We start from the raw sequence: 24,498 nt of genomic DNA on the forward strand, positions 1-24,498 counted from the left end.
AGAGCTGCTTGGAATGAACCTCGACAAAAACCACTGCATCTCTTTCCACACCTGCTTTGCAAAGAGACATTCCAGAAGGAGGTGGGCAACCGTCTCTTCCCCACCACAGCCACCTCGAGGGCATTGGGCGGAGGGGGTGAGACTTCGGGCGTGCAGGAAGGATCTGACAGGGAGGGCTCTTCTCACCACCAGCCAAGCTACGTCTTGGTGCTTGTTTGAAAGTTCTGGTGATGAGGCATTCTGCCAAATGACTTTGGCAGCCTGCTCAGGGAAATGTAAATGAAAGCATTAATATTGTGACTTGCACACGCTCAGGACATCCCACAGCACTTCAGTGAATGACTTACTTTTGAACTGTAGTCAAGGTTGTTCTGTAGGCAAACGGGGCAGTCAATTTTCATGTAACAAATGAGATAAATGACCAGTTAATCTGTTTTAGTGGTTGAAAGATAAATACTTACCAGGACACTGGAAGATCGTTCCTGCTCTTTTTTGAATAGTGTCATGAAATCTTTTACATCCACCTAGATAGGCAGGTGGGGCCTGAGTTTATTATCTTATTCAAAAGACAACACTGCTGACAATACAGCATTCCCACAGTAAGGCACTGAAGTGACAGCAAAGATTATATGCTCAAGTCCCAGAGTGGGCTTCAACCTACGATATTTTGATTCAGAAGCAAGAACACTGGGCCAAGTTGATACTTGGTTTATCTTCAAGTGGGATTTGTCTTCACTGGCTTTATTCCAAAGCCTTTAAAAGATGACAGCACGTCTCCTCCAAGTGCCTATCTCAGGAGCAGGACTGGAGCAATTATGGGAGCAGATAGCCTGAACTTGGAAAAAGCTTAAATAGATGCCATACAGTTTTCCCAATGATACATCTGATACACTGTAACTAGAATATCTCAGATTAAATTCCTGGATTGTGTTTAGGCAGTTGATCACTGTGGGAAAGCAATTGTGGTGCTACAATTGGTTGCACTATCCTCAGTCCAGGGACGGGAAGAGAAGGTAAATATCAGTTAAGCTACCCTTTATTGATTGCCAACCATTCACTCAGGCCAGCTGCCAGAAGACTGTCAGAATCTGTGAAACTGTATTCCAGGAAAAAAAAATCAGAGGCTCCATGAGGGGTAAATAGTAGACATCAATAGATCCATTGGTGTTAAAACATGGAGTTTGTGATCTCTGGATTGGTACTTATCCCATGCGAGGGGCATTATCCCAAGCCACCATGATTCATATATCATCAGCAGCACAAGAAAGCCCGGAATGTAACCAAAAACTTGAGTTTTAATAAATAGCTTCAAGCTAATGCACAAGCAAAAAAGCTGTGACTGAGTCACGTCAACCTAGAGTCATTTATCATCTCTCGTGACAGTAAAAATGCAGCTGCTTTGACCTCCTGCACATAAATCTACTTCAAAAAATTACTTAAAACCATGAGAACAAGCTGACGTATAAATAGTTCCATGATTTAAAATGCACGAATACCTGTTGTGGCTGTGATTGAAGCTGAGACATTAATGATTCTATCATATCCCCACCAATAGGAGATGGTGGATTATCATCTTCATTCACTGACCGTCTACGTGCGTCTTGGGTGCTGTCTACAAACATGTTCAAGAAAGTCTGGAAAGTAAGCAAAATTTAACCAATCAATTCCTTTGCATAGTATTCCACAATACAACAGATTATACTGATTTCTAATAAATATCTTCAAGCTAATGCACAAGCAGCAAAGTCATGACTGGGTTAATCAACCTCATGAGTGATTTATGATCTCTCTGCTGACAAGATATTGGATTGATGTGAAATTTAAGATAACATTTTTTTGAATATATCTGTGCCTAGATTACATCAAAATTGGTTAATAAAATATCCACATATGACCATACATGTGGCATAATAATTTTGCCACCACCTGCCCCAATCAACATATTTTTGTGGTCAATCTCAACTCAATTTAGAAATTTATTTTTCATAAACAGCATGTAATAAAAACAATTAAAATTTAGTCTTAAAATAAAAGAGTGGATGATGTACACACAAAATTAACTACAAATTTGCAGTTTATTTTTATCATGAATTTCTTAGGACATTTTTATTATTACACTCCAAGTTTAGGATATTGCTTTAATTCTTCTAACATTAGAGCAGCTTGAGGCATTATACCTGACCTTTATGTGTCAGTGAAACTGGGTTTACTTTTCCAATCCCACCCCTCCCTGACAAAAATAGCCTGCAGAAGATCTGGATCAAGGGCTGTTAATGCCATTCTGTAACTGAAGGTCAAGAGGAACATTATCTAGTATCACATCTATAGTAACTGGATGATTGAAGAAAAAGGTATGTAAATAGTCATTTGGTAGTACAGAACTTGAGTATTGCTGAAAATAGAGACAAGTCGTTGAAGCTTTTCGTTTTGCACTCATCAGGACAATCTGCAAGAATACCAATGTAAGGGAAAACAACTTTATACTGTATGAGGAGAGAGTGTTGATTGGTTGGTAAGTGAACTCTGATTGGTAGAGGCGTTGTGGCAACGCCAACCAGTTCACATGCCAACCAATCAGCACTCTCTTCTCATACAGTATAACGTTGTTGTTTTCCCTTACATTGTTATTCTTGCAGATTGTCCTGATGCGTGCATGACAAAAAGCTTCGACAACATGTCTCTATTTTCAGCAATACTCAAAAAGGTATGTCTGGAGAGAGCATTTTTTCAATTCTAAAGAACTCACCATACAAAAGACATACTTATTGAAATTTTATTTGATTTGATCTTTTTCAAAAAAAAATCAAATTGATTACTTATAGGGCCATGCCTTCTTCGTGCCACGTCTGCCTACAATTTCACTGATAGGAAATGGATGTACAACTCTATTAGCAACAGTGCGGGTCACAACTTTCATATGGCAGTCAAACTTGATCCAAAATTGCAAAACCCTGGAAAATTCACATCAACTGATTATTCTGCATTCCTGGTCTTTCGTAGTTCCATTGGGTCCAACGTCAATTAAAAAGTCGATGAAAGATTTCTGTAAGTATGCCACTTTTGTGTATACAATGAACAGGTAAATTGAACTTTAAAAAAAACTTACCCTAGAATTACTTGACACATTAAATGAAATATTTTTCAGTCCCAATACTACCTGCTGCATTATGACAAAAATACATCAGATTTTTCTGTTTACAAAGATTAGAGTGTACATTAAAAATAATCCAATCATTTATTCATGTTGATGGGAATTTCTACCTCAAATTCTATTGCACTATGTAGACAGAAACAGTATCACAAAATGGCATTAATGAAAATTAAGAAGGTTTTATATAACCCAACGAAATGCTTCTAAAGATCACTACCAACTAGTTCTATTTCGTAATCTGATCAATTACAAACCTTTAAGCCTGGAGCCGGATGGAATCCCTCTACGATTTTACTGTTATCAAAAAGACTGTAGGCACCATCACGAATAGCCACAACACCTCGGCTTCGACAGTATATGTCAATGCAGTACATGTTACGGAAAGCAAGTCTGATGTGTGTGGGTGACTGGGGTAATATTGAAAAACACTGATAGGCAGTATTCGTTCGATGCGTGAGACCCAACATTGGCACTGTTGGGAGTTTATTAATAGCATTCAGTGGTGCTTGTGTATCATACAATATCTATGGAAAAATATACAAGATTGTTTTTATTCCACATGTTAAAAGCAGAATTTGAACAGTTTACTTACATACACAAATATAGCATACATCTGTATTGTATATTCTACCTATGGCTCAGCAAGTCACTTAGGTATACAGGCTGGAAAGTTCCAGCATCAATTCACTGCCTGAGCCAAGTTAGCTGAACTCAGTGGTGGTGACTACCAGCTATTGCGGGTTAAGGAAGGTGGAGGAAAAAGAAGAATCAGCTGGGTTTCGCACTGCTGATTGCCATCTTGCAACTTCAGCTGGAAGTGTGCATCTGTGCACAACGGGTGCAGGCAGGATTAAGCTCAACTGTGACATAGCATAGACCATTGCATTAAAGACCAGGGCTGCACAAGAAGAAAGGCCACTTTGGGAAGGTACTCAAAGACAACTGGCATGTCAGTACCATAGCCCAACAGGGAGCTAAAACCTTCAGAAAAAGGAGGGAAGAATTTGCAGAAAAGCAGAGGAACATGTCAAAACACGCAGCTGTATTATACACATTTCATACTGCCACGTATACAAATAAAAAATACAAATTTGTAAATAAAGACATCTATTTTGCACCTTGACCATTACGTTGTCCAAATGTAACCACATGTGATGTAGGACATGTGCACCACAAATAAACTTGCCCACAATAGTTCAATTATTTCTGAACCTTTTCACCATATAGTCTCACATGTTATATGATTTGGTTTTTAATGCATAACTAGATAAACCCTTATATAAAGCAAACTTCAAGTCTACCACCTAATTCTTTCAGGGATCTAGTAAACAAAACAAGTATTACATTGATCATCAGGCATAGACTGGAGCTGGAAGACAGATTAGAGCGTTTGGAACCACGTTAATTGCGCAATCTCCCCTATTCCGGTAGTATTGAGAAGTGTGCCTTAGTTAAGAAGGAAAAAGCAGAGAAAAAGGATTGATACAAGAATGCAGAGCACATCAAACTGGAAAGTTTCAAGTGAACCAAACCAGAAAAGAAAAATAGGCAAAAAGGGAAGTGGATTTAGAGTTTAAGTTGTATTTGAAAATTGATGAGGAACTTTGATCGTTCAATTTGTACACACAAGTGAATTAGGCCAAAGTGCTACAGAAAACATGAGGTGGAAGCCAGGTTGGAGCCACACCAAAGACCTTTAGGTTTGCGTTTTCAATTTAAGACAAAATGGTAATACTTGGTCAAATCCCTGAAAATACTCCACCCAGCTGTCACGCTGATAGTATCAAGGAAAGCCATTTACATATTGGCCCATAATCATACAGTCATAACGGCGCAGAAGGAGGCTATTCAGTCCATGCTGGCTCTCTGTAGAGAATTCCAGTCAATCCCATTTCCCCACGCTATCCGCGTTGCCCTGCAAGTTTATTTCCCTCAAGTGCCTATTCAATTTTCTTTTGACACCACCCTTGTAGGCGAGTTCTAGGTTATTACCACTCACCATAAAGAAGTTCTTAAATCTGGGTCCCACAGTCCTTGTACCATCAGCTAATGGGAACAGCTTTTCTTTGTTTGACTTATTTAAACCTGTCATAATCTTGTACACCTCCATTAGATCTCCCTTCAACCTCCTTTGCTTCAAGAACAACAACCCCAGCTTCTCCAACCTAACCTTGAAGCTAAAATCTCTCATCTCTGGAACCATTCTGGTAAATCTCCTCTGCACCCTCTAAAGGACCCTCACATCCTGCCTGAAGTGTGGTGACCAGAAATGGTCAATACCTTAGTTGTGGCCTAACCACAGCTTTATAAAGGTTCAGCAAAACATCCCTGCTTTTGTACTCAGTGCCTCTTGTTTATGAAGCCCAAGATCCCATATGCTTTACAAATACTTTCTCGCTGTGTCCTGCCACTTTCAGAGATCTATGCACATGCACTCTTAGGTCCCTCTGTCCCTGCACACTCTTTAGTACTATGCCATTTAATCTATATTGCCTCTCCCTATCTCTCCTGCCAAAATGCATCACCCCATACTTCTCAGTATTAAATTCCATCTGCCACTTTTCTGCCCATTCTGCTAGACTACTTATGTCCTGATGCAGTCGATTTGTATCATCCTCACTGTTTGCCACATTTCCAATGTTTGGTAACATTGGCAAATTTTAAAATTTCACTCTATTTCAAGATCCAAGTCATACATACACATACATAGCATTGGTCCCAGCACTTGGGGAACACCACTGTCCACCATCCTCCAATCTGAAAAACAGTTAGCATGACTCGCTGTTTTCTACCCTTAATCCAACTTCTTATCCAAGCTGACATCGAGCTTCCTATTTGCTGAGCCTCAATTTTGTTAACCAGCCTCTTACGTGGTACTTTATCAAACACTTTCTTAAAATCCATATAGACAACATCCACTGCATTCTCTTAATCAACCTTCACTGATCTAATTGAAGTTTTTGATGAAGTAACAATCAAACACGATCTGCCTTTTACAAATCCATGCTGGCTTTCTTGAATTAACTCAAACCTCTCCAAATGCCAACTAATTTTTTTTCCCTCCATTATTGTTTCTGAAACATTACCCAACACTGATGTTAAAATGTAACTAGGAATGTCCTTACACTGTTTCATTGAGTCATATAGAACACAGAAAGCCGCCATTCGGTCCATCGAGTCCATGTCGGTTCTCCACAGAGCTATGCCACTCCCCGGCTCGATCCCCATAGCCCTGCAAGTCTATTTCTCTCAGGTGGCCATCCAACTTCCTCTTGAAGTCACTGACCATCTCTGCTTCCACAACTGTGGACAGTGAGTTCCAGGACATTACCACCCACTGCATAAAGAAGTGCTTCCTCATATTCGCCCTGCATCGTTTGCCCAAAACTTTCAATCTGTGTCCCTGAGTACCATTTGTTAATGGAAACAATTTTTCCTTGTCTAACTTAGCTAAGCCTGTCATAATCTTGTACACTTCTATTAAATTTCCCCTCAATCTCCTTTGTTCCAAGGAAAACAAACCCAGCTTTTCCAACCTAACCTTACAACTAAAATCCTCCATCCCTGGAACCATTCTGGTAAATCTCCTCTGCACCCTCTCAAGGACCCAGACATCCTTCCTGAAGTGTGGTGACCATTTTCTTGAATAAAGGTGTCTTATTTGCCACTTTCTAATCCTCTGGCACCTCCCCCATATCTGGGAAAGATTGGAAGATTACAGCAAGTCCTTCTGCTATCTCCATTCCCACTTCCCTTAGCAATCTGGGCCAGGCGACTTATCCACTCGAAGCATAGCCAGCCTTTCCAGTACATTCCATCAATTTTCACCTCATCCATTACCTCTACCATCTCCGCTCTACCGACATTTTGTCAGCATCCTCTTCCGTAGTAAACCCAATACTAATTATTGATACTAACCTAAACCTCATGACATGATCACTTTTACACAAGTGATCTCCCACTCATACTTGGTTCATCTGGCCCACCCCATTCCCCAGCGTCAGATCCAGCAATGCCTCCTTCCTAATGGGACCAAGAATATACTGATCAAGGAAGTTCTTTCGAACACATTTCAGAAATCTCTCCCCCTCCTTTCCCTTAACATTATCCCAATCAAAATTTGGATAACTGAAGTCCCAAAAGTGCAATGATACAGCAATAGCATGAGTAAAATAAATTTTGACTTCTCTTCAAGAATCATAAGCTGAAAGGTAATAAAATAATGTAATCTATTTCCCAATTAAACACTGCTTTATGAATCAATTCAGTTAAAGTTCGGTTAAATAAAACAAATCAAGTAACTGCTGGAAATCTGAAATTTTAAAAAATGCTGGAAATACTCAGCAGGTCTGGTAGCATCTGTGGAGAAGCAGAGTTAATGCTTCAGGTCACTGACCTTTCATCAGAACCGGCAAAGGTGAGAAATGTAATAGGTTTTAAGCAAATAAAGCAGGGGTGGGGCAAAAGATAACAAAAAGGGAAGGTGTTGATAGGACAGAGGGCCACAGAGAATAACTGACCAGAAGGTCATGGAGCAAAGGCAAAGGGTGTGCTAATGGTGTGGTGAAAGACAAAGTGTTAGTGCAGAGAGGGTGTTAAATGACAGAATAATGAACAGCCCTGGCCAAAAGCATAAACATGAAAAAAAACAGTGGACAGAAACATGGGAAAAAAAATGAATGAAGGAACAAACTAAAATAAAACAAAAATAAAAAAGCGGGGGGGGGGGGGGGGCGGCCAGAGGGACGGAGAAATTATTGAACTCAATGTTCAGTCCGGACAGCTGTAGCGTGCCTAATCGGTAAATGAGATGCTGTTCCTTGCTAATGTTCAATGGAACGCTGCAACAAGCCCAGGACACAGATGTAGGCATGAGAGTAGGGGGGAGGTGTTGAAATGGCAAGCGACAGAAAGCTCGAGATTATGTCGTCAGACTGAGCGGAGGTGTTCCGCAAAGCGGTCACCCAGTCTGCGTTTGGACTTCCCAATGTAGAGGAGACCGCATTGTGAGCGGCGAATACATTATACTACATTGAAATAAGTACAAGTACATCGCTGCTTCACCTGAAAGGAGTGTTTGGGGCCTTGGATAGTGAGGAGAGAGGAGGTAAAAGGTCAGGTAGTACACCTCTTGCGATTGCATGGGAAGGTGCTGTGGGAAGGGGACGAGGTGTCGGGGGTAATGGAGGAGTGGACCAAGGTGTCGCGGAGGCAATGATCACTTCGGAATGCTGACAGGGGAGGGGAGGGCAAGATGCACTTGGTAGTGGCATCATGCTGGACATGGCAAAAATGGCAGAGGATGATCCTTTGGATGTGGAGGCTGGTGGGGTGGAAAGTGAGGACAAGGGGAATCCTGTTGCAGTTCTGGGAGGGAGGGGAAGGTGCGAGGGTGCAGGTGCAGAAAATGGGCCGGACATGGTTGAGGGCCCTGTCAACCACAGTGGGGGGAAATCCTCGGTTGAGGAAAAAGGAAGACATATCAGAAGCACTGTTGTGGAAGGTTACATCAACAGAGCAGATGTGTCGGAGACGGAGAAACTGGAAGAATGGAATGGAGTCATTACAGGAGGCAGGACGTGAAGAAGTGTAGTCGAGATAGCTGTGGGAGTCGGTGGGCTTAGAATGAATATTAGTAGACAGCCTATCGCCAGAGATGGAGACAGAGAAGTCGAGGAAGGGAAGGGAAGTGTCAGAGATGGACCATGTAAAGAAGAGAGAAGGGTGGAAATTGGAAGCAAAGTTGATTAAGTTTTCCAGTTTGGGGCAGGAGCAGGAAAAGGCACCGATACAGTCATCAATGTACCGGAAAAAGAGTTGGGGGAGGGGGCCTCAGTAGGACTGGAACAAAGAATGTTCGACATATCCCACAAAAAGACAGACATAACTAGGACCCATGCAGGTACCCATAGCAACACCTTTTACTTGAAGGAAGTGAGTGGAGTTGAAGGAGAAGTTGTTCAATGTGAGAACAAGTTCAGCCAGGTGCAGGAAGGTGGCGATGGATGGGGACTGGCTGGGCCTCTGTTCAAGGAAAAAGCAGAGAGCCCTCAAACCGCCCTGGTGAGGGATGGAGGTGCAGAGAGATTGGACGTCCATAGTTAAGTGGAGGAAGTTAGGGCCAGGAAACTGGAAATTATCAAAATGACGTAGAGCGTCAGAAGAGTCACGGATGTAGGTGGAAAGAGACTGGACCAGGGAAGAAAAGATAGAGTCAAGATAGCAAGAAATAGGTTCAGTGGGGCAGGAACAGGCTGAGACAGTGGGTCTGCCAGGACAGTCCTGTTTGTTGATTTTGGGAAGGAAGTAGAAGCAGGCTGTCCGGAGTTGCGGGACTATGAGGTTGGAAGCAGTAGAGGGAAGATCTCCGGAAGAAATGAGGTCAGTGACAGTCCTGCGGACCATAGCTTGATGTTTGCTGGTGGGGTCATGGTCCGGGGAAGTAGGTAGAAGTCGGTACGCCAGACAACACCACCACTAACCTTGTCTGCAGATTTGATCACAATGTCGGGGTTAGACCTGAGAGAACGGCGTGCAGCAGAGGGAGACAGGTTAGAGTGAGTGAGGAGAGCAGAGAAATTGGGATGGCTGATGTCTCGCCGACAGTTTTCAAAGAAAAGATCAAGAGCGGGCAAGAGGCCAGAGGGAGGGTTCCAGATGGTGGGAGAATGCTGGAGGCCGGTGAATGGGTCTGCTGGTTGGGGGGGGAAGGACTCCTGGGCAAAGACGGGAGTCCGGAGGTGAAGGCGACAGAAGAAGAGCTCAATGTCATGCCAAACATAAAATTCATTGAGATGGGAGTGTAAGGGGATAAAACTGAGTCCTTTGCCGAGTACAGAATGTTCTGTCAGAGAGGGGAAGGTCAGAGGATATAGCGAATACACGGCAAGGGGTAAGATCAGAAGGGAAAATAAATCCAAATATAAAAAAGGGGGGTGTCAGTCATGCTCTGAAATTGAATAGATTGGGTGACTACTTTGCGGAACATCTTCGCTCAGTCCGTAAACATGACCCTGAGCTTCATGTTGCTTGCCATTTCAACACACCCCCCTGCTGTCATGCCCACATCTCTGTCCTGGGCTTGCTGCAGTGTTCCAGTGAATATCAACGCAGGCTCGAGGAACAGCATCTCATTTACCAATTAGCCACGCTACAGCCTACCGGACTGAATATTGAGTTCAATAATTTCAGAGCACGACTGGCTCCTCTGTTTTATTTTTTTTTATTATTTTTATTTTATTTTTGTTTGTTCCATCATTCATTTTTTTACCATGTGCCTACCCACGATTGTTTTTCATGTTCGTGCTTTTGGCCACGGCTGTTCATTATTCTGTCATTTAACACCCTCTCTGCACTAATGCTTTGTCTTTCACCCCAGCATTAACACATTCTTTACCTTTGCTTTCTTACTGACTTTCTGGTCAGTTATTCTCCGTGGCCCTCTGTCCTATCAACGCCTCCCTTTTGTTATCGTTTGCCCCATCCCCGCTTTATTTGCTTAAAGCCTAATACATTTCTAACCTTTGCCAGTTCTGATGAAAGGTCAGTGACCTGAAATATTACCACATCCACAGATGCTGCCTGACCTGCTGAGTATTTCCAGCATTTTTAGTTTTTAAATCAAGTAACTGCTTGGTTTGGTAAATGTCCATGGTTCCAATAATGTAAAATGCTATGTTTTTGAAAACACCCAATACCCTAAAGCTCTACTTGCCAAAAAAACACGATGGATGGCAAAGAGGTAAGGGACAACACCAAACTAAAAGGAAAAGCATACAAACATGCAAAAACAAAAAACAGGTCCTAACGACTTGGAGATACAGAAAAAACTACAAAAGGCGACAAAAAAAAATTGCAAGAGCTATAAAAAGGGAATATGAAAAGAAAGGAATATCAAAATCAACAAAAAAAATTTGTAACCATTATATTATGAAAAAGAGGGTGGTTAGGAGCAAAGTGGGTCCCTTGATAATGGTAATATAAATGAAAATAGGAAGGCAGACATGTTTTCTAATTATAATAAAATCAAAATACTGCAGGTGTTGGAAATCTGAAATAAAAACAAGAAATGCTGGAAATACTCAGCAGTCAGGCAGCATCTGTGGAGAGAGAAGCAGAGTTAACGTTTAAGGTCAGTGATCCTTCATCAGAACTCAGATGCTGCCAGACCTGCTGATATTTCCAGCATTCCTTGTTTTTATGTTGAATCAGTATTTACGGTAAAAGACAATGATAGTATGCCAGACATCCCAAGCAGGCTAATATTCAATCAGGGTTGGAGACTCACCAAAATTAATGTGGGCAAAAGAACAATAATGAAGAAAGTAATGGCACTAAAGAATAACAAATCCTCAGGACCAATGGTTTCCATCCCAGGGATTTAAAGAAATTAGGTGAGAGCATTACAGATGCCCTAGCTATAATCTCTCCAAATTCTCTTGATTCAGGAACCCTTCCTTCACATTGGAAAACTGCACATCAATCTACTATCGAAGAAAGGGGAGAGCAGGAAACCAGTAAATTATAGACCAGCTAACTGAACATCTATTGTCGGGAAATTACATTGTCTATAATTAAGGATACAGTGGCTGAATGCCTTGAAAATGTTCAGCTAATCAAAGAGACCCAGCATGAATTTGTAAAAGGCAGGTCATGCCTGAAGTACTTGACTGAATTTTTGAAGAGGTGACAGGGGAATGTCTATGGTTGTTATTTATATGGATTTCCAGAAGACGCGATAAGAGACCGTTAGCTAAAGCTGAAGCTCATGGAATTGAAGGAAAATTTTTGATCTGTTTAGAAAATTGACTGAATGGAACGAGTAGGCAGGTACTTTAATTGCCAGGATGTGACTCGTGATGTCCCACAAGGATCTGTGATAGGCCCTTAACTATTCACCATTTTTATTTAACAATATAGATAATGGGATAGAAAACTGTGTATCCAACTTTGCCGATGACACAAAGATAGGCGGCATTGTAAGCAGTGTAGATGGAGGCATGAAATTAAAGAGAGATATTAACAGATTAAGTGAATGCACAAAACTGTAGCAAATGGATTTCAATGTAGGCAAGTACGATGTCATCTACTTTGGACCTAAAATGGATAGATCAATGTACTTTCTAAATGATGAAAAGCTATAAACAATGGAGATCCAAAGAGACTAAGGGGTCCATTGTTAAAGTGTCATGCGCAGGTAGAGAAAATAATCAAAAAAGGCAAATGGAATTCTGGCCTTTTTATCTATAGGACTAAAATACAAGGTGTAGAACTTACGCTACAGCTATACAAGGTCCTAGTTTGACCACACCTGGAATACTGTATTCAGTTCCGAGCATCACACCGTGAGAAGGATATACTGGCCTTGGAGGGAGTTCACAGTAAATTTAGCAGAATTTAGAAGACTATGAGGTAAATTGATCTAAGTTTACAAGATATTAATGGGAACTGATAAAGGTAAATAGAGAGCAACTATTTCTGCTGGTTGGGGAGTCTAGGACTAGGGGACACAGCCTTAAAATCAGAGGCAGACTTTGAGGAGTGAAATTAGGGAACACTTCTACATACAGGGTGCGAAAAGTTTGGAACTCCCTTCTGCCAACAGCAGCAGTTTCATGCGAGATCAATTGCTAATTTTAAATTTGAGATTGACAGATTTCTGTGAACTAAAGGTATTGAGGGATTATGGGGCAAAGATGACTATATGAAATTCGGTCACAATCAGCCATGATCCCATTTGAATGCCAGAACAGGCTCGAGAGGTGCAATGACCTACTCCTGTTCCTATACTTCCTGTCTGAAGAGGTGCAGTGGCAGGCAAACTTCAGCAGTGATTTTCTGAGAATTATGACATTCAGGTTTCAGATTTTTAAGTTAACTCCCAACGTAAATCCCCAAAAAATAAGGTGATTCCTTACCAAAGTTGACAAACTATGCAAACCAACACAGGAACAATTCTTTTAACAGCTTTCAAAATAAGAAATTTTACAAAACAAAAATCATGAGCTTAATGTATCTCAGCATCATGCAGGTCAGATTCAAATCTGAAGCAGGTGCAACTAACCATAACGCAGGAGAATTTGGCAGGTGCTTTTCTTAAAACTGGATACAGTTGAATAGGTACCAAATGCATTCCTGGAAAATAGGTTCTAATGGCTGTTATGTGGACAAAGAACAAAGAACAGTGCAGCACAGGAACAGGCCATTCGGCCCTCCAAGCCTGCGCCGATCTTGATGCCTGCCTAAACTAAAACCTTCTGCACTTCCGGGGTCCGTATCCCTCTATTCCCATCCTATTCATGTATTTGTCAAGATGCCTCTTAAATGTCGCTATGGCACCTGCTTCCACCACTTCCCCCGGCAACAAGTTCCAGGCACTCACCACCCTCTGTGTAAAGAAATTGCCTCGCACATCCCCTCTAGACTTTGCCCCTCTCACCTTAAACCTATGTCCCCTAGTAACTGACTCTTCCACCCTGGGAAAAAGCTTCTGACTATCCACTCTGTCCATGCCGCTTATAACTTGGTAAAGCTCTATCATGTCGCCCCTCCACCTCCGTCGTTCCAGTGAAAACAATCCGAGTTTATCCAACCTCTCCTTATAGCTAATGCCCTCCAGACCAGGCAACATCCTGGTAAACCTCTTCTGTACCCTCTCCAAAGCCTCCACGTCCTTCTGGTAGTGTGGCAACCAGAATTGCACACGATATTCTAAGTGTGGCCTGACTAAAGTTCTGTACAGCTTCAGCATGACTTGCCTATTTTTATACTCTATGCCCTGACCAATGAAGGCAAGCATGCCGTATGCCTTCTTGACTACCTTATCCACCTGCGTTGCCACTTTCAGTGACCTGTGGATCTGTACGCCCAGATCTCTTTGCCTGTCAATACTCCCAAGGGTTCTGCCATTTACTGTATACTTCCCACCTGCATTAGACCTTCCAAAATGCATTACCTCACATTTGTCCGAATTAAACTCCATCTGCCATTTCTCCGCCCAAGTCTCCAACCGATCTATATCCTGCTGTATCCTCTGACAATCCTCATCCTCATCTGACAATCCGCAACTCCACCAACCTTTGTGTCGTCCGCAAACTTACTAATCAGACCAGCTACATTTTCCTCCAAATCATTTATATATACTACAAACACCTGGTAATTAACACCAAATCAGAAATACGATAGACGAATGACAATGATTGCATGTTGCAAACATTGTGCCCATTACGATCAGATTATTTAATTCTTTATGGATTGAGAATTGGTTGACAGACAGGAAATAGAGTAGGAATAAACAGGTTTTTTTCCGGGTGGCAGGCAGCGACTAGTGGGATACCGCAGGGATCAGTGCTTGGGTCCCAGCTATTCACAATATATATTAACGACTTGGGTGAGGAAACTAAATGTACCATTTCCAAGTTTGCAGACGACACAAAGCTGCAGGGGGAAGTGAGCTGTGAGGAGGATGCAAAGAGACTCCAATGTGATTTGGACAAGTTGGGTGAGTGGGCAAATGCATGGCAGATGCAATACAACGTGGATAAATGTGAGGTTATACACTTTGGTTGTAAAAACAGAAAGGCAGATTATCTGAATGGTGATAGATTGGGAAAGGGGGAGGTGCAATGAGACCTGGGTGTCCTTGTACACCAGTCGCTGAAAGCAAGCATTCAGGTGCAGCAAGCAATTAGCAAGGTGAATGGTATGTTGGGCTTCATTGCAAGAAGATTTGAGTACAGGAACAAGGATGTCTTACTGCAGTTATACAGGACCTTGGTGAGACCACACCTGGAGTATTGTGTGCAGTTTTGTTCTCCTTATCTGAGGAAGGATGTTCTTGCCATGGAGGGAGTGCAAAGAAGATTTACTAGGCTGATTCCTGGCATGGCAGGATTGACGTATGAGGAGAGATTGGGTCGACTAGGCCTATATTCACTACAGTTTAGAAGAATGAGAGGGGATCGCATAGAAACCTATAAAATTCTAACAGGACTAGATAGGCTAGATGCAGGGAGGATGTTCCCTCTGGTTGGGGAATCCAGAACCAGGGATTACAGTTTCAGGATACGGGGTATGCCATTTAGAACCGAAATGAGGATAAATTTCTTCACTCAGAGGGTGGTGAACCTGTGGAATTCTCTACCGCAGAAGGCAGTGGAGGCCAAGTCATTAAATATATTCAAGAAGGAGATACATATATTTCTTAATGAAAAAGGGATCAAGGGTTATGGGGAAAAAGCGGGAACAGGGTACTGAATTAGACGATCAGCCATGATCTTTTTTGAATGGCTGAGCAGGCCCAAAGGGCCTACTCCTGCTCCTATTTTCTATATTTCCTTGCTTATTCTCTAAGCCAGGATATGATGATCTAAACAGGCATATCACCACAAATCAACAGCAAGTACTATATTTCAAGAAAAAAAAAAGAGAACTCATACCCTCCATAGCAGAGGATAGGAAAAAGTCACTCTTTGGAGTGACGTATGTGCAAAACTCAGTTGAAACTGTCAATCCAATCATAATCCTCTACATTAAAGTGCAACACATAGTTTCAAAGTTGCACAAAAATGTGACTGTTTCTCTTTCCTTCTTCTAAATATGTTCACTTTCTTGCTGCACACTATTATAGCAGCAGAGGGACAAGTATGCAAACTATTCTCAGGCTTTTGCCAATGGGTTGGAGAGGCAACTGAGAGGTATTTACTCTGCCTCCATGGAAATTTTCAGATGCTTCCCACAGTAGAATTAGTAATGCACCATTTGAGGAAAATCATACAAAAATTTGTGTCCTATTACTCCATAACTCAAATCTATTGTGTCCTTACTGCACACTAACTTTAGCATAAAATAAACACCAATAATTAAGTTTTAGGACTGGCAAGGGTCATTGATGAGTACTAGCAATTAACTCCCAGTGCTTTATACAGTCCAATACTACAGTAGCCTAATTAAACTCTCCTCCATGGATAATCATGGTTGAATCTATATAGTTTCATATATTTTACAATAAATTACTCATTTATAAAATTGGAAACATAACATTTCAGTAATATGTCATTAATAAATATAAATTATGCAAATACCTGTAGTAACTGGACAACATTTGGTGATTTGTTGAACATTTCTTGAAGCTGATGGAGTATGATGTTGTGGCAGTTACTACAGCCAGAATTGGGTCCTACTGTTCCCAATGATATGTGGAATCGCTGGTGAGTGGGATTCCATTGGATTGTTATCTGAAATATGAAAATAAACCTTTTTTTAAAAATAAGAAACTAACCATTGCTATATATACATCGTTATTTTAAGCTTCATTTTGTTTCCTTGTATATATATTTATACTACACAGTGCTTTAAAAGGTTCAGAGATGCATTATGCTGCATATTTACAAGATTAAGACAAAAACAGATAACAAGTTAAATGAACTGTACTCTGCTTACCGAACTGCCTTTAGTGGCTCCATAGCATATGACAAGTTTACGGTAATTATAGACACGTATCTCCGAGAAATGATTAAGGTGGGATGGTATTTCTAGAAGATGAAATGTTAGGAAGATTATTTCTTGTTTTACTATTCCTGGTATTTCATAAGAAAAAAAAGTTGAAATCATGATTAGTACCTGGCAAGGAACGTGCAAAATCTAGAACGCAGTCATAGAGCTGAGCTATGCTATTCAAATCATTCAGGAATGCCTCGACCACCTTCCGACCTCCAACCGGTTCTGATAATAAACTTTCATAAGTCAGGTAGACATGACGTGTTGAACCTGGAGACAAAATGAAATCATTACAGACAAAAACTATTGAAATTCATTTTACCAAGTATTACCAGGTATTCATGTCAGTTATGACAAACATTTTATTTTATATACTGCATTTTTTGATTGAACATATTAATAGCTGCAGTCTCTCGACTGGTACAATGAGCAAAATCTAAAATTAATACTGCAAGATGTCCATCACAAATCTGTTAACATTTTGATTGCTAAAATAAATGTTCATACTTACTATCTTTTGCAGTACAAAATCTAATTCCATACCAGACGTGCAAAGAGGAGATCTCTAACATGGCATTAATACTGCATTCACAAGTTTAGCTTTGGTACAATGTGGTTTCAAGCTTTGTACCAATGCTAAATTTGTGAAGTGTAAATCAGGTGTCAAGGCCTAGTTTTTGGAGCCACACTCTGGTGTCAGGTCAGGCATAACTCTGGAATCAGGCTGCATTTACACTATAAATGTATAGTACAAAGTGAAAACCTTACTTTGTACTGATGCTGCAGATTTATTTTGAATGCTCCCCAAATATTTTCTCAACTAAAACTTTGTTCTACTTTCTTAATTAGGCGTTTAAAAGACTGAGTGATTTTCAAGCTAAGTATCCCAATTGATTTCTTTGAAGAATTAATATTTTTTGGCTTTTAATAAATATTATGCATTACCTACAAACAAAACTACATACATCTGTAGACATTCTAGTTATGTAACAACACACTGCTTTGGAGTAAAACATTTTATATGCTTTCATGAGATATTTAGGACATGCGAGGTAGATTTGTTCTGGTTCGGTGTAATTTGTTTATGTGGCACCCAAAGCTTCCAGATCAGAATTTTATATTTTGTACTCCAAAAAATTGGAGAGAAGGAAAACCAGTGACAAATAAAGCAGTAACTTTTCCACCGTTATTACTTCAACATAAATACCACACAAGTCTTGTACACTCTTATGGCAACTAAAAATAGTTTTTTGCAAAGCTGTGATGCCTTTTGTGTTTAAGACAATAAGCAAACCACTCTAGTTTCCAAGTCACAGTATGAGGCAATCTGAACCCCTCAATGAGATGTACCTCACTTTGCATCTTTTCCTGTATACAACTAAACATTATAAGGAAAACAACCTAAAATTGAAAAGGTTTGAAGTGGTGCACATATCCCAATATGGATATTTAAAAGTACCTAACCTTGCTCTTTGGCAGAAGTACTATTCAGAGGGCAACTGGCAAATACCAGTTCTGCCACCCAGGTCCGATTATTCCTTCCCTGCAATCGGAAAGTGCAATCCAGCAAAGATCGATCCAAGGCCTTCTGTGTCTCCTCACTGACACTTGTACATAGAGGGATCCTATGGAAACACAAAATTCCACGTAGTTAAGAGCGAACACCTTTAATCACCTGGAGATCAAGGGACCACAAAAAGTGAAGGGGCTTAACACTAACAATCTTTTTTTTTAAGAACATTGCATCATAAGCAAAAGACTGGACTCCCATTTTAAGATCCCAGAGTTCAAATTCCAGCATCAACTTATCTGCAACTTGACTACTTCCAAACCATTATGTTATGTTAAAATATACAACAAGTAAACATCAATACAAAAGCAAAATACTGTGGACGCTGGAAATCTGAAACAAAAGAAAATGGTGGTAATACTGAGCACGTCAGGCAGCATCTGTGGAGACAAAAACAGAGTTAATGTTTCAGGTCTGAGACCTTTGATTACAGACCTGAAACATTAACTCTGCTTTTGCCTCCACAGATGCTGGCTGATCAGCTGAGTATTTCCACCATTTTCTATTTTTGAGCAAGTCAACATTGTTAATTTTGCTTTATCACCAAGCAGCAGAGATAGGCCTATAGAAGGGTTGATCTTGCATATTACATGGTATTAACAACACAGAAATAGGTTACTCAGGCCAACATGATACACATGAGCCTCCTCCCACCATTTTCCATTGAACACCATCAACATATCCTAATTTTCCTTCATCTTTCCTGTGTTTTTATAGCTTTCCCTTAAATGCATCTATGCTAGTCGCCTTAACCTCTCCTTGTGGTAGTGAGTTCCACATTCTAACCACTCTCCGGGTAAAGAAGTTCCTCCTCAATTCCTTCTTGGATTTAATAGCAACCATCTTTGACTTTCACCACAACCATTCGCACTCCCTTTGCCTTCGTCCCATGACATCTGTCATTTAATCTCTCCTGCCCTCTGCCCTATCACATTCTGTTCTCTTCCCCCACCCCCTTCAATTGCTTGAAGCCTATTACATTTCTAACCTTTGCCAGTTCTGATGAAAGGTCACAGACTTGAAACGTTGTTAACTCTGCTTCTCTCTCCACAGATGCTGCCAGACCTGCTGAGTATTTCCAGCATTTTCTGTTTTTATTTATGATCCTAGTTCTGGTCTCCCCCACAAGTAGAAACATCTTCTCTACATCTACCTAATCAAACACTTTAAAAATCTTAAAGACCTTTCAGATCACTTTTCTCTTTTCTACAACCTGTTCAATCTTTCCTGAAAGGTCTAACCTCTCAGTTCTGGTATTATCCTGATGCAAAAAAGATGTACTTTCTCCAGGGCTTCTATACCCTTTTTATAATATGGGGACTAGAACTGTTCACAGCACTCCAAGTGTGGTTGAACCAAGGTTCTACACAAGTTTAACAGAAATTCTCCACTTTTCAATTCCGTCCCTGTAGAAATGAACCCCAGTGCTTAGTTTGCTTTTTTCCCCCCAATGTCCTTCACCTGCGTCTCTACTTTTAATGATTTTCTATCTGTACCCCCAGATCCCTCTCCTCCTCTACCCCATTTAGACACTTAGTTTCCAAGGAGTGTGTGGAAATCTTAATTTTGATATGTCCACAATATCTATGTTTATGATACCATATCTGTTACACAGTAAGTATCTATGTACCAGGAATGAGTGATTAACTAGGAAAATAGAATGCTCTGTGGCCCACTTCTGCTGTTGATGGACATGTTGTTGCACATGGAAATATGTAATCCCAACTCTCCCTATGGCTCAGCACCTTGCCTCGGATTGTGAAGAACCCTTTGAGAACGGAAAGTCACAAATTTACCATGTGACTGGACTATCTGAGTTGAAGTTTTATGCATACTATGCCCAGAAAGTACAGTGTACAGTCAGACAACAGAAAAATTTGTGGTCATGTGTACACAAAGCTGAAACTTAAATCTGTCTGATGCAACCAAATTTCTAAGTGAGTAAGAACACAATTCCATTGCTTGAAGTTCACTCAATGTGTGACACAGTGAACAAGTGTTGACCCAATTTTTAAAGCTTACTATTAGGCATGAAAATTTCTGTGACAATTAAAATCCAACTTGCTTCATCGGTCCTTGATGTTTTGCAGGAAGGTGATGAGAAGAGGGTGAGAAATGCTCCCTATTCTGTTGTACAATCAATAAGGTAATATCTCCCATGAGAAAAGAATACAGTATGCAGTCTTATTACACTGCAAGTTGAAAGAAGAAAAAAGATTAAAAAGTTACCTTAGTATGCGTATAGCATGACTACAGCCATCTCCTTCCACTTGAACTCCTTGGTGAGGTATTTCCATAGCAGAAAGCTTTAAAACAACACATTCATTTAGCAACTGAATGTTTTTTTAATACCTCCACCAAAAACTGCAAGTCTTTTTTTTAGGTGCTCAAAATAAACAAACTTAGGAACTTTTCATGATACAGTAATAGATGTACAAATGAGCTTGGGCATAGTAAGATCTCAATTTGTTTACTGCATGCAGTATTAAGCTCTACACTATAGGAAGGATATTGAGGCTTTGGGGGAAGTGTACAGCACAGATTCACTCGGATGCTGCCTGGTAATAAGAAATACAAATTTGAGGTGGTACTTGAAAAATTTGGCCTTTTTCCATTAGAATGTAGATTACAGGGTGATATAATGTGTGTTTAAAATTAAGAAAGGATGAATAGATTGAAGTAGACTATTCCCAGTAGTTCAGGGTAAAGAATGAGGGGGCACAGATACAAGATTAAATCTAACAGATTTAGAATATAAAGCAATATACAGTTGTAAGGATATAGAACTCACTTCTAGGGTTGAAACAGAAATTGTCGTCAACTTTCAAGATTAGGTTTGATAGGCAGATGAAAGGAGAGGGCTGAAGGGATATGGAAACAGGGTGGATAAATATGATTAGAATTATCTGCATGCGTGGAGGCTTAAAACGGACTTGGAGAGGTTGGGCCAAAAGGGCTATTGCTACATATGTATCCAGTGAACGATAAAAAGGAATACAAATGAAAGCCTCTGCTAACAAGTTCATCAGATTTAACTTCTAAAAGACAAGGTTGAAACATTTGCAACCACCTTCTGCCAGAAGTGCCAAGTCAACTATCCATCTCGGCCTCCACCAGAGGTCCCCACCATTACAGATGCCCGTTTTCAGCCAATTCAATTCACTTCATGTGATATCAAGAAACTCCTGAAGGCACTGGATATAGCAAAGCAAAGGCTGTGGGTCCTGACAACATCCCAGCTGTGATACTGAAGATGTGCTCCAGAAAAAGCCGAGCCCCTAGCCAAGCTGTTCCAGTACAGCTACAATACTGCCACCTACCAGACAATGTGGAAAATTGCCCAGGTATGTCCTGGCCACAAAAAGCAGGACAAATCCAATCCAGTTACAGCCCCATCGGTCTGCTCTCAATCATCAGTAGTGACGGATGGTGTCATTGATAGTGCTGTCAAGCGACACTTACTCACCAATAACTTGCTCACTGATGCTCAGTTTGAGTTCAGCCGGGGAGCTCTGCTCTAGACCTTATTACAGCCTTGATCCAAAAGTGGACAAAAGAGCTGAACTTAAAAGGTGAGGCGAGAGTGACTGCCCTTGGCATTAAGGCAACATTTCATTAGAATGTGGCATCAAAGAGCCCTAGAAAAATTGAAATCAATGGGAATTGGGGAAAACTCTCCACTGGCTGGAGTTATATCAAGCACAACAGAAAATGGTTGTGGTGTTGGAGACCAATTATCTCAGCCAGGACATCACTGCAGGAGTTTAGTTTAGAGATACAGCACTGAAACAGGCCCTTCGGCCCACCGAGTCTGTGCCGACCATCAACCACCCATTTATACTAATCCTACATTCCTACCACATCCCCACCTGTCCCTAAATTTCCCTACCACCTACCCACACTAGGAGCAATTTATAATGTCCAATTAACCTATCAACCAGCAAGTCTTTGGCATATGGAAGGAAACCGGAGCACCCGGAGGAAACCCACGCAGACACAGGGAGAACTTGCAAACTCCACACAGGCAGTACCCAGAATTGAACCCGGGTCGCTGGAGCTGTGAGGCTGCAGTGCTAACCACTGCGCCACTGTGCCGCCCTCAGAGTAGTGTCCTAGGCCCAACCATCTTCAGCTGCTTTATTAATGACCTTCCCTCCATACCAAGGTTAGAAGTGGGGATGTTCTCTAATGATTGGACAGTGTCCAGTAGCTTTTGCAACTCCTCAGATACTGAAGCAGTCCATGCCCACATGCAGCAAGACCTGGACAACATGCAGACTTGGGCTGATAAGTGGCCAAACTTGTGCCACACAAGTGCCAGGCAATGACCATCTCCAACGAAAGTGAATCTTATATACTCCCCAATACCATTCACTAAAACCTCAGCATTCAATGCACTCTCTGGTGGAAAAGTTACGCCTTTGCCCAGCAAAAGAGTCTGGGTGCCTCCTATATCCCTAAGTATAACTAAAGGTTTACCTGCCTCACTTGAGGGCTAAGAAGTTACTTTCTTTTTGACAAGAATTCCCTATAACTCTCAGGTATTCTGTTCACGTCCCCTGCCCTCTGAGTGTTTTTTTTTTTACAGCCTTACAGCTACAGCCTGATCTGTCATACTCTCGGTCACAATTGTTAGTGCAGAAGAGGCCATTCGGCCCATCGTGTCCACACTGGCTCTCTGAAAGAGCAATTCCCTCAGTTAGTTAGTTATTTAGAGATACAGCACTGAAACAGGCCCTTCGGCCCACCGTTCCATTCCCCTGCCTTCTCCCCATAACCCTGCACACTCTTCCTTTTCATGTAACTGTATAACTGTCAGGGCCCCTTTCTCTGCATTGGCTTGCCCAACAAGTCCCATGGGTTTACCCCACAACTTCCAGCATTCTCAACGAAGAATGCAGAACAGTAGCAATTAGGCTTGCGGATCTCACTTCCACCCTCAGCATCTTCCTTTCTGGCCTGAGGAGGAGATTTTGGGGTGTTCCCAGCAGTCCTTTCTTGTCCCTGGATACTTGCCTTCCTTTCACCCTCCCACCTTCTATCCTTCTTGGGTTTGTGGGGGTAAGGCCAAAGGGTTTGGGCTTGTAAACAATCTCTTAATGATCAGCAATTTCCACTACCTGTCTGGCTCTTGAAACTTTCTGGTTCTCCACATGGGTTCTTACTAATGGAGGGAGTGAATTACACAGGTCACAACACATATTTAAATGTTCACCCAGTTACCGACACTGTCAATCATAGACTCTGCTCTTTATACCAGAAAATACACCAACCAGGTTTCTTTAATAAACAACAAAATTATCAGTTTATTATAAAACGAGACTTAATCAGCAATGAAGCAAAAGCATTATCATACAGATTGAAATATGAAAGTTCCCTTTTATCTTAGACACAGACACACACACACACACACACACACACACCCATCCACCCACCAGTTAACCGAAAAAGAGAGAGATTTGAAGGAAATCTTGAAGGAAAAAAAAAGATAAGGAAAGATGCCAGTTGTTCCTTTGTGGTTTGGCGTCCCAAATATATGTGTAGACGGCTGTCTCTGGGACCACCAGAACAATCCTTTTCTGGCAAAGTTGGGAAGCAGTTCGGCTAGCTTTCTAGAAGAAACATGGCAAACAGGGTTTCTGGCAGGCCTTCAGGAGGAATGCAGCATCAATTTTTCTATTTCTTACAATTGCTTCTAAGAGCTTCCCAATTAGGTGGAAAAGCTTGCAGGCTTTTCAGAGATGGAAACAGACTGAGCTGGGGTTTTGACCTTGGCAGGTTGATTCTTAAACTCCTTTCAGAACACTGTCCAAACCCCAATTGACTGTCCAAAGTGAAACCAAAAACAATATTTCAAGAGTCAAGCCTCCAGACCCCTATAAATCTTGACCTGTCACTTCTCTGTAAACATCTCCCCCAATCAAAAAGCCCGAGTATTTATCTGAAGACAGGTGACGTCCAGTAAGGGTTGTTTACAAACCAAGTCCTCTCAGTGTCCTTTTAATGATCCCAGTGAAAGAAAATCCACGGAATCCTTTTCAGTTTTGCCAAATAAAACAATGTCCATAATTCTAAAATACCTGTCCTCAAAAAAACTTTAAAAATATCGAAGCACCGTCATAACAAAAGGCGCCATATAAATGCAAATTCTTCCTGTTGTCCAAGTACGAATACACAACGCTGTTTCAAAAGTTGAAGCTTGTGGAGATGTAAAAGCCCAATAGGATCACCAGGATCGACTTTATTCAGGTCGAAAGTGCTCGGAGAAATGAGCAAAGAG

General features: G+C 41.2%; 1 protein-coding gene across 2 annotated transcripts in view; it reads right to left on the reverse strand.

The window, feature by feature from the left end:
• The window catches only part of med14 (mediator complex subunit 14), an 85,422-nt gene that overhangs the window by 17,820 nt on the left and 43,104 nt on the right, over positions 1–24,498 (reverse strand). For both annotated transcript variants that reach the window (XM_068040657.1, XM_068040655.1), the window contains exons 16-22: positions 20,448–20,524; positions 18,113–18,273; positions 16,772–16,918; positions 16,592–16,683; positions 16,234–16,386; positions 3,406–3,675; positions 1,497–1,634 (exon numbers count right to left, since the gene is read on the reverse strand). In XM_068040657.1, coding sequence (XP_067896758.1) covers positions 1,497–1,634; positions 3,406–3,675; positions 16,234–16,386; positions 16,592–16,683; positions 16,772–16,918; positions 18,113–18,273; positions 20,448–20,524 — 1,038 coding nt within the window. The remainder of the gene's footprint in view (positions 1–1,496; positions 1,635–3,405; positions 3,676–16,233; positions 16,387–16,591; positions 16,684–16,771; positions 16,919–18,112; positions 18,274–20,447; positions 20,525–24,498) is intronic.

The sequence above is a fragment of the Heterodontus francisci genome, chromosome 10, assembly GCF_036365525.1.
Source record: "Heterodontus francisci isolate sHetFra1 chromosome 10, sHetFra1.hap1, whole genome shotgun sequence".
Taxonomy (NCBI): Eukaryota; Metazoa; Chordata; class Chondrichthyes; order Heterodontiformes; family Heterodontidae; genus Heterodontus; species Heterodontus francisci.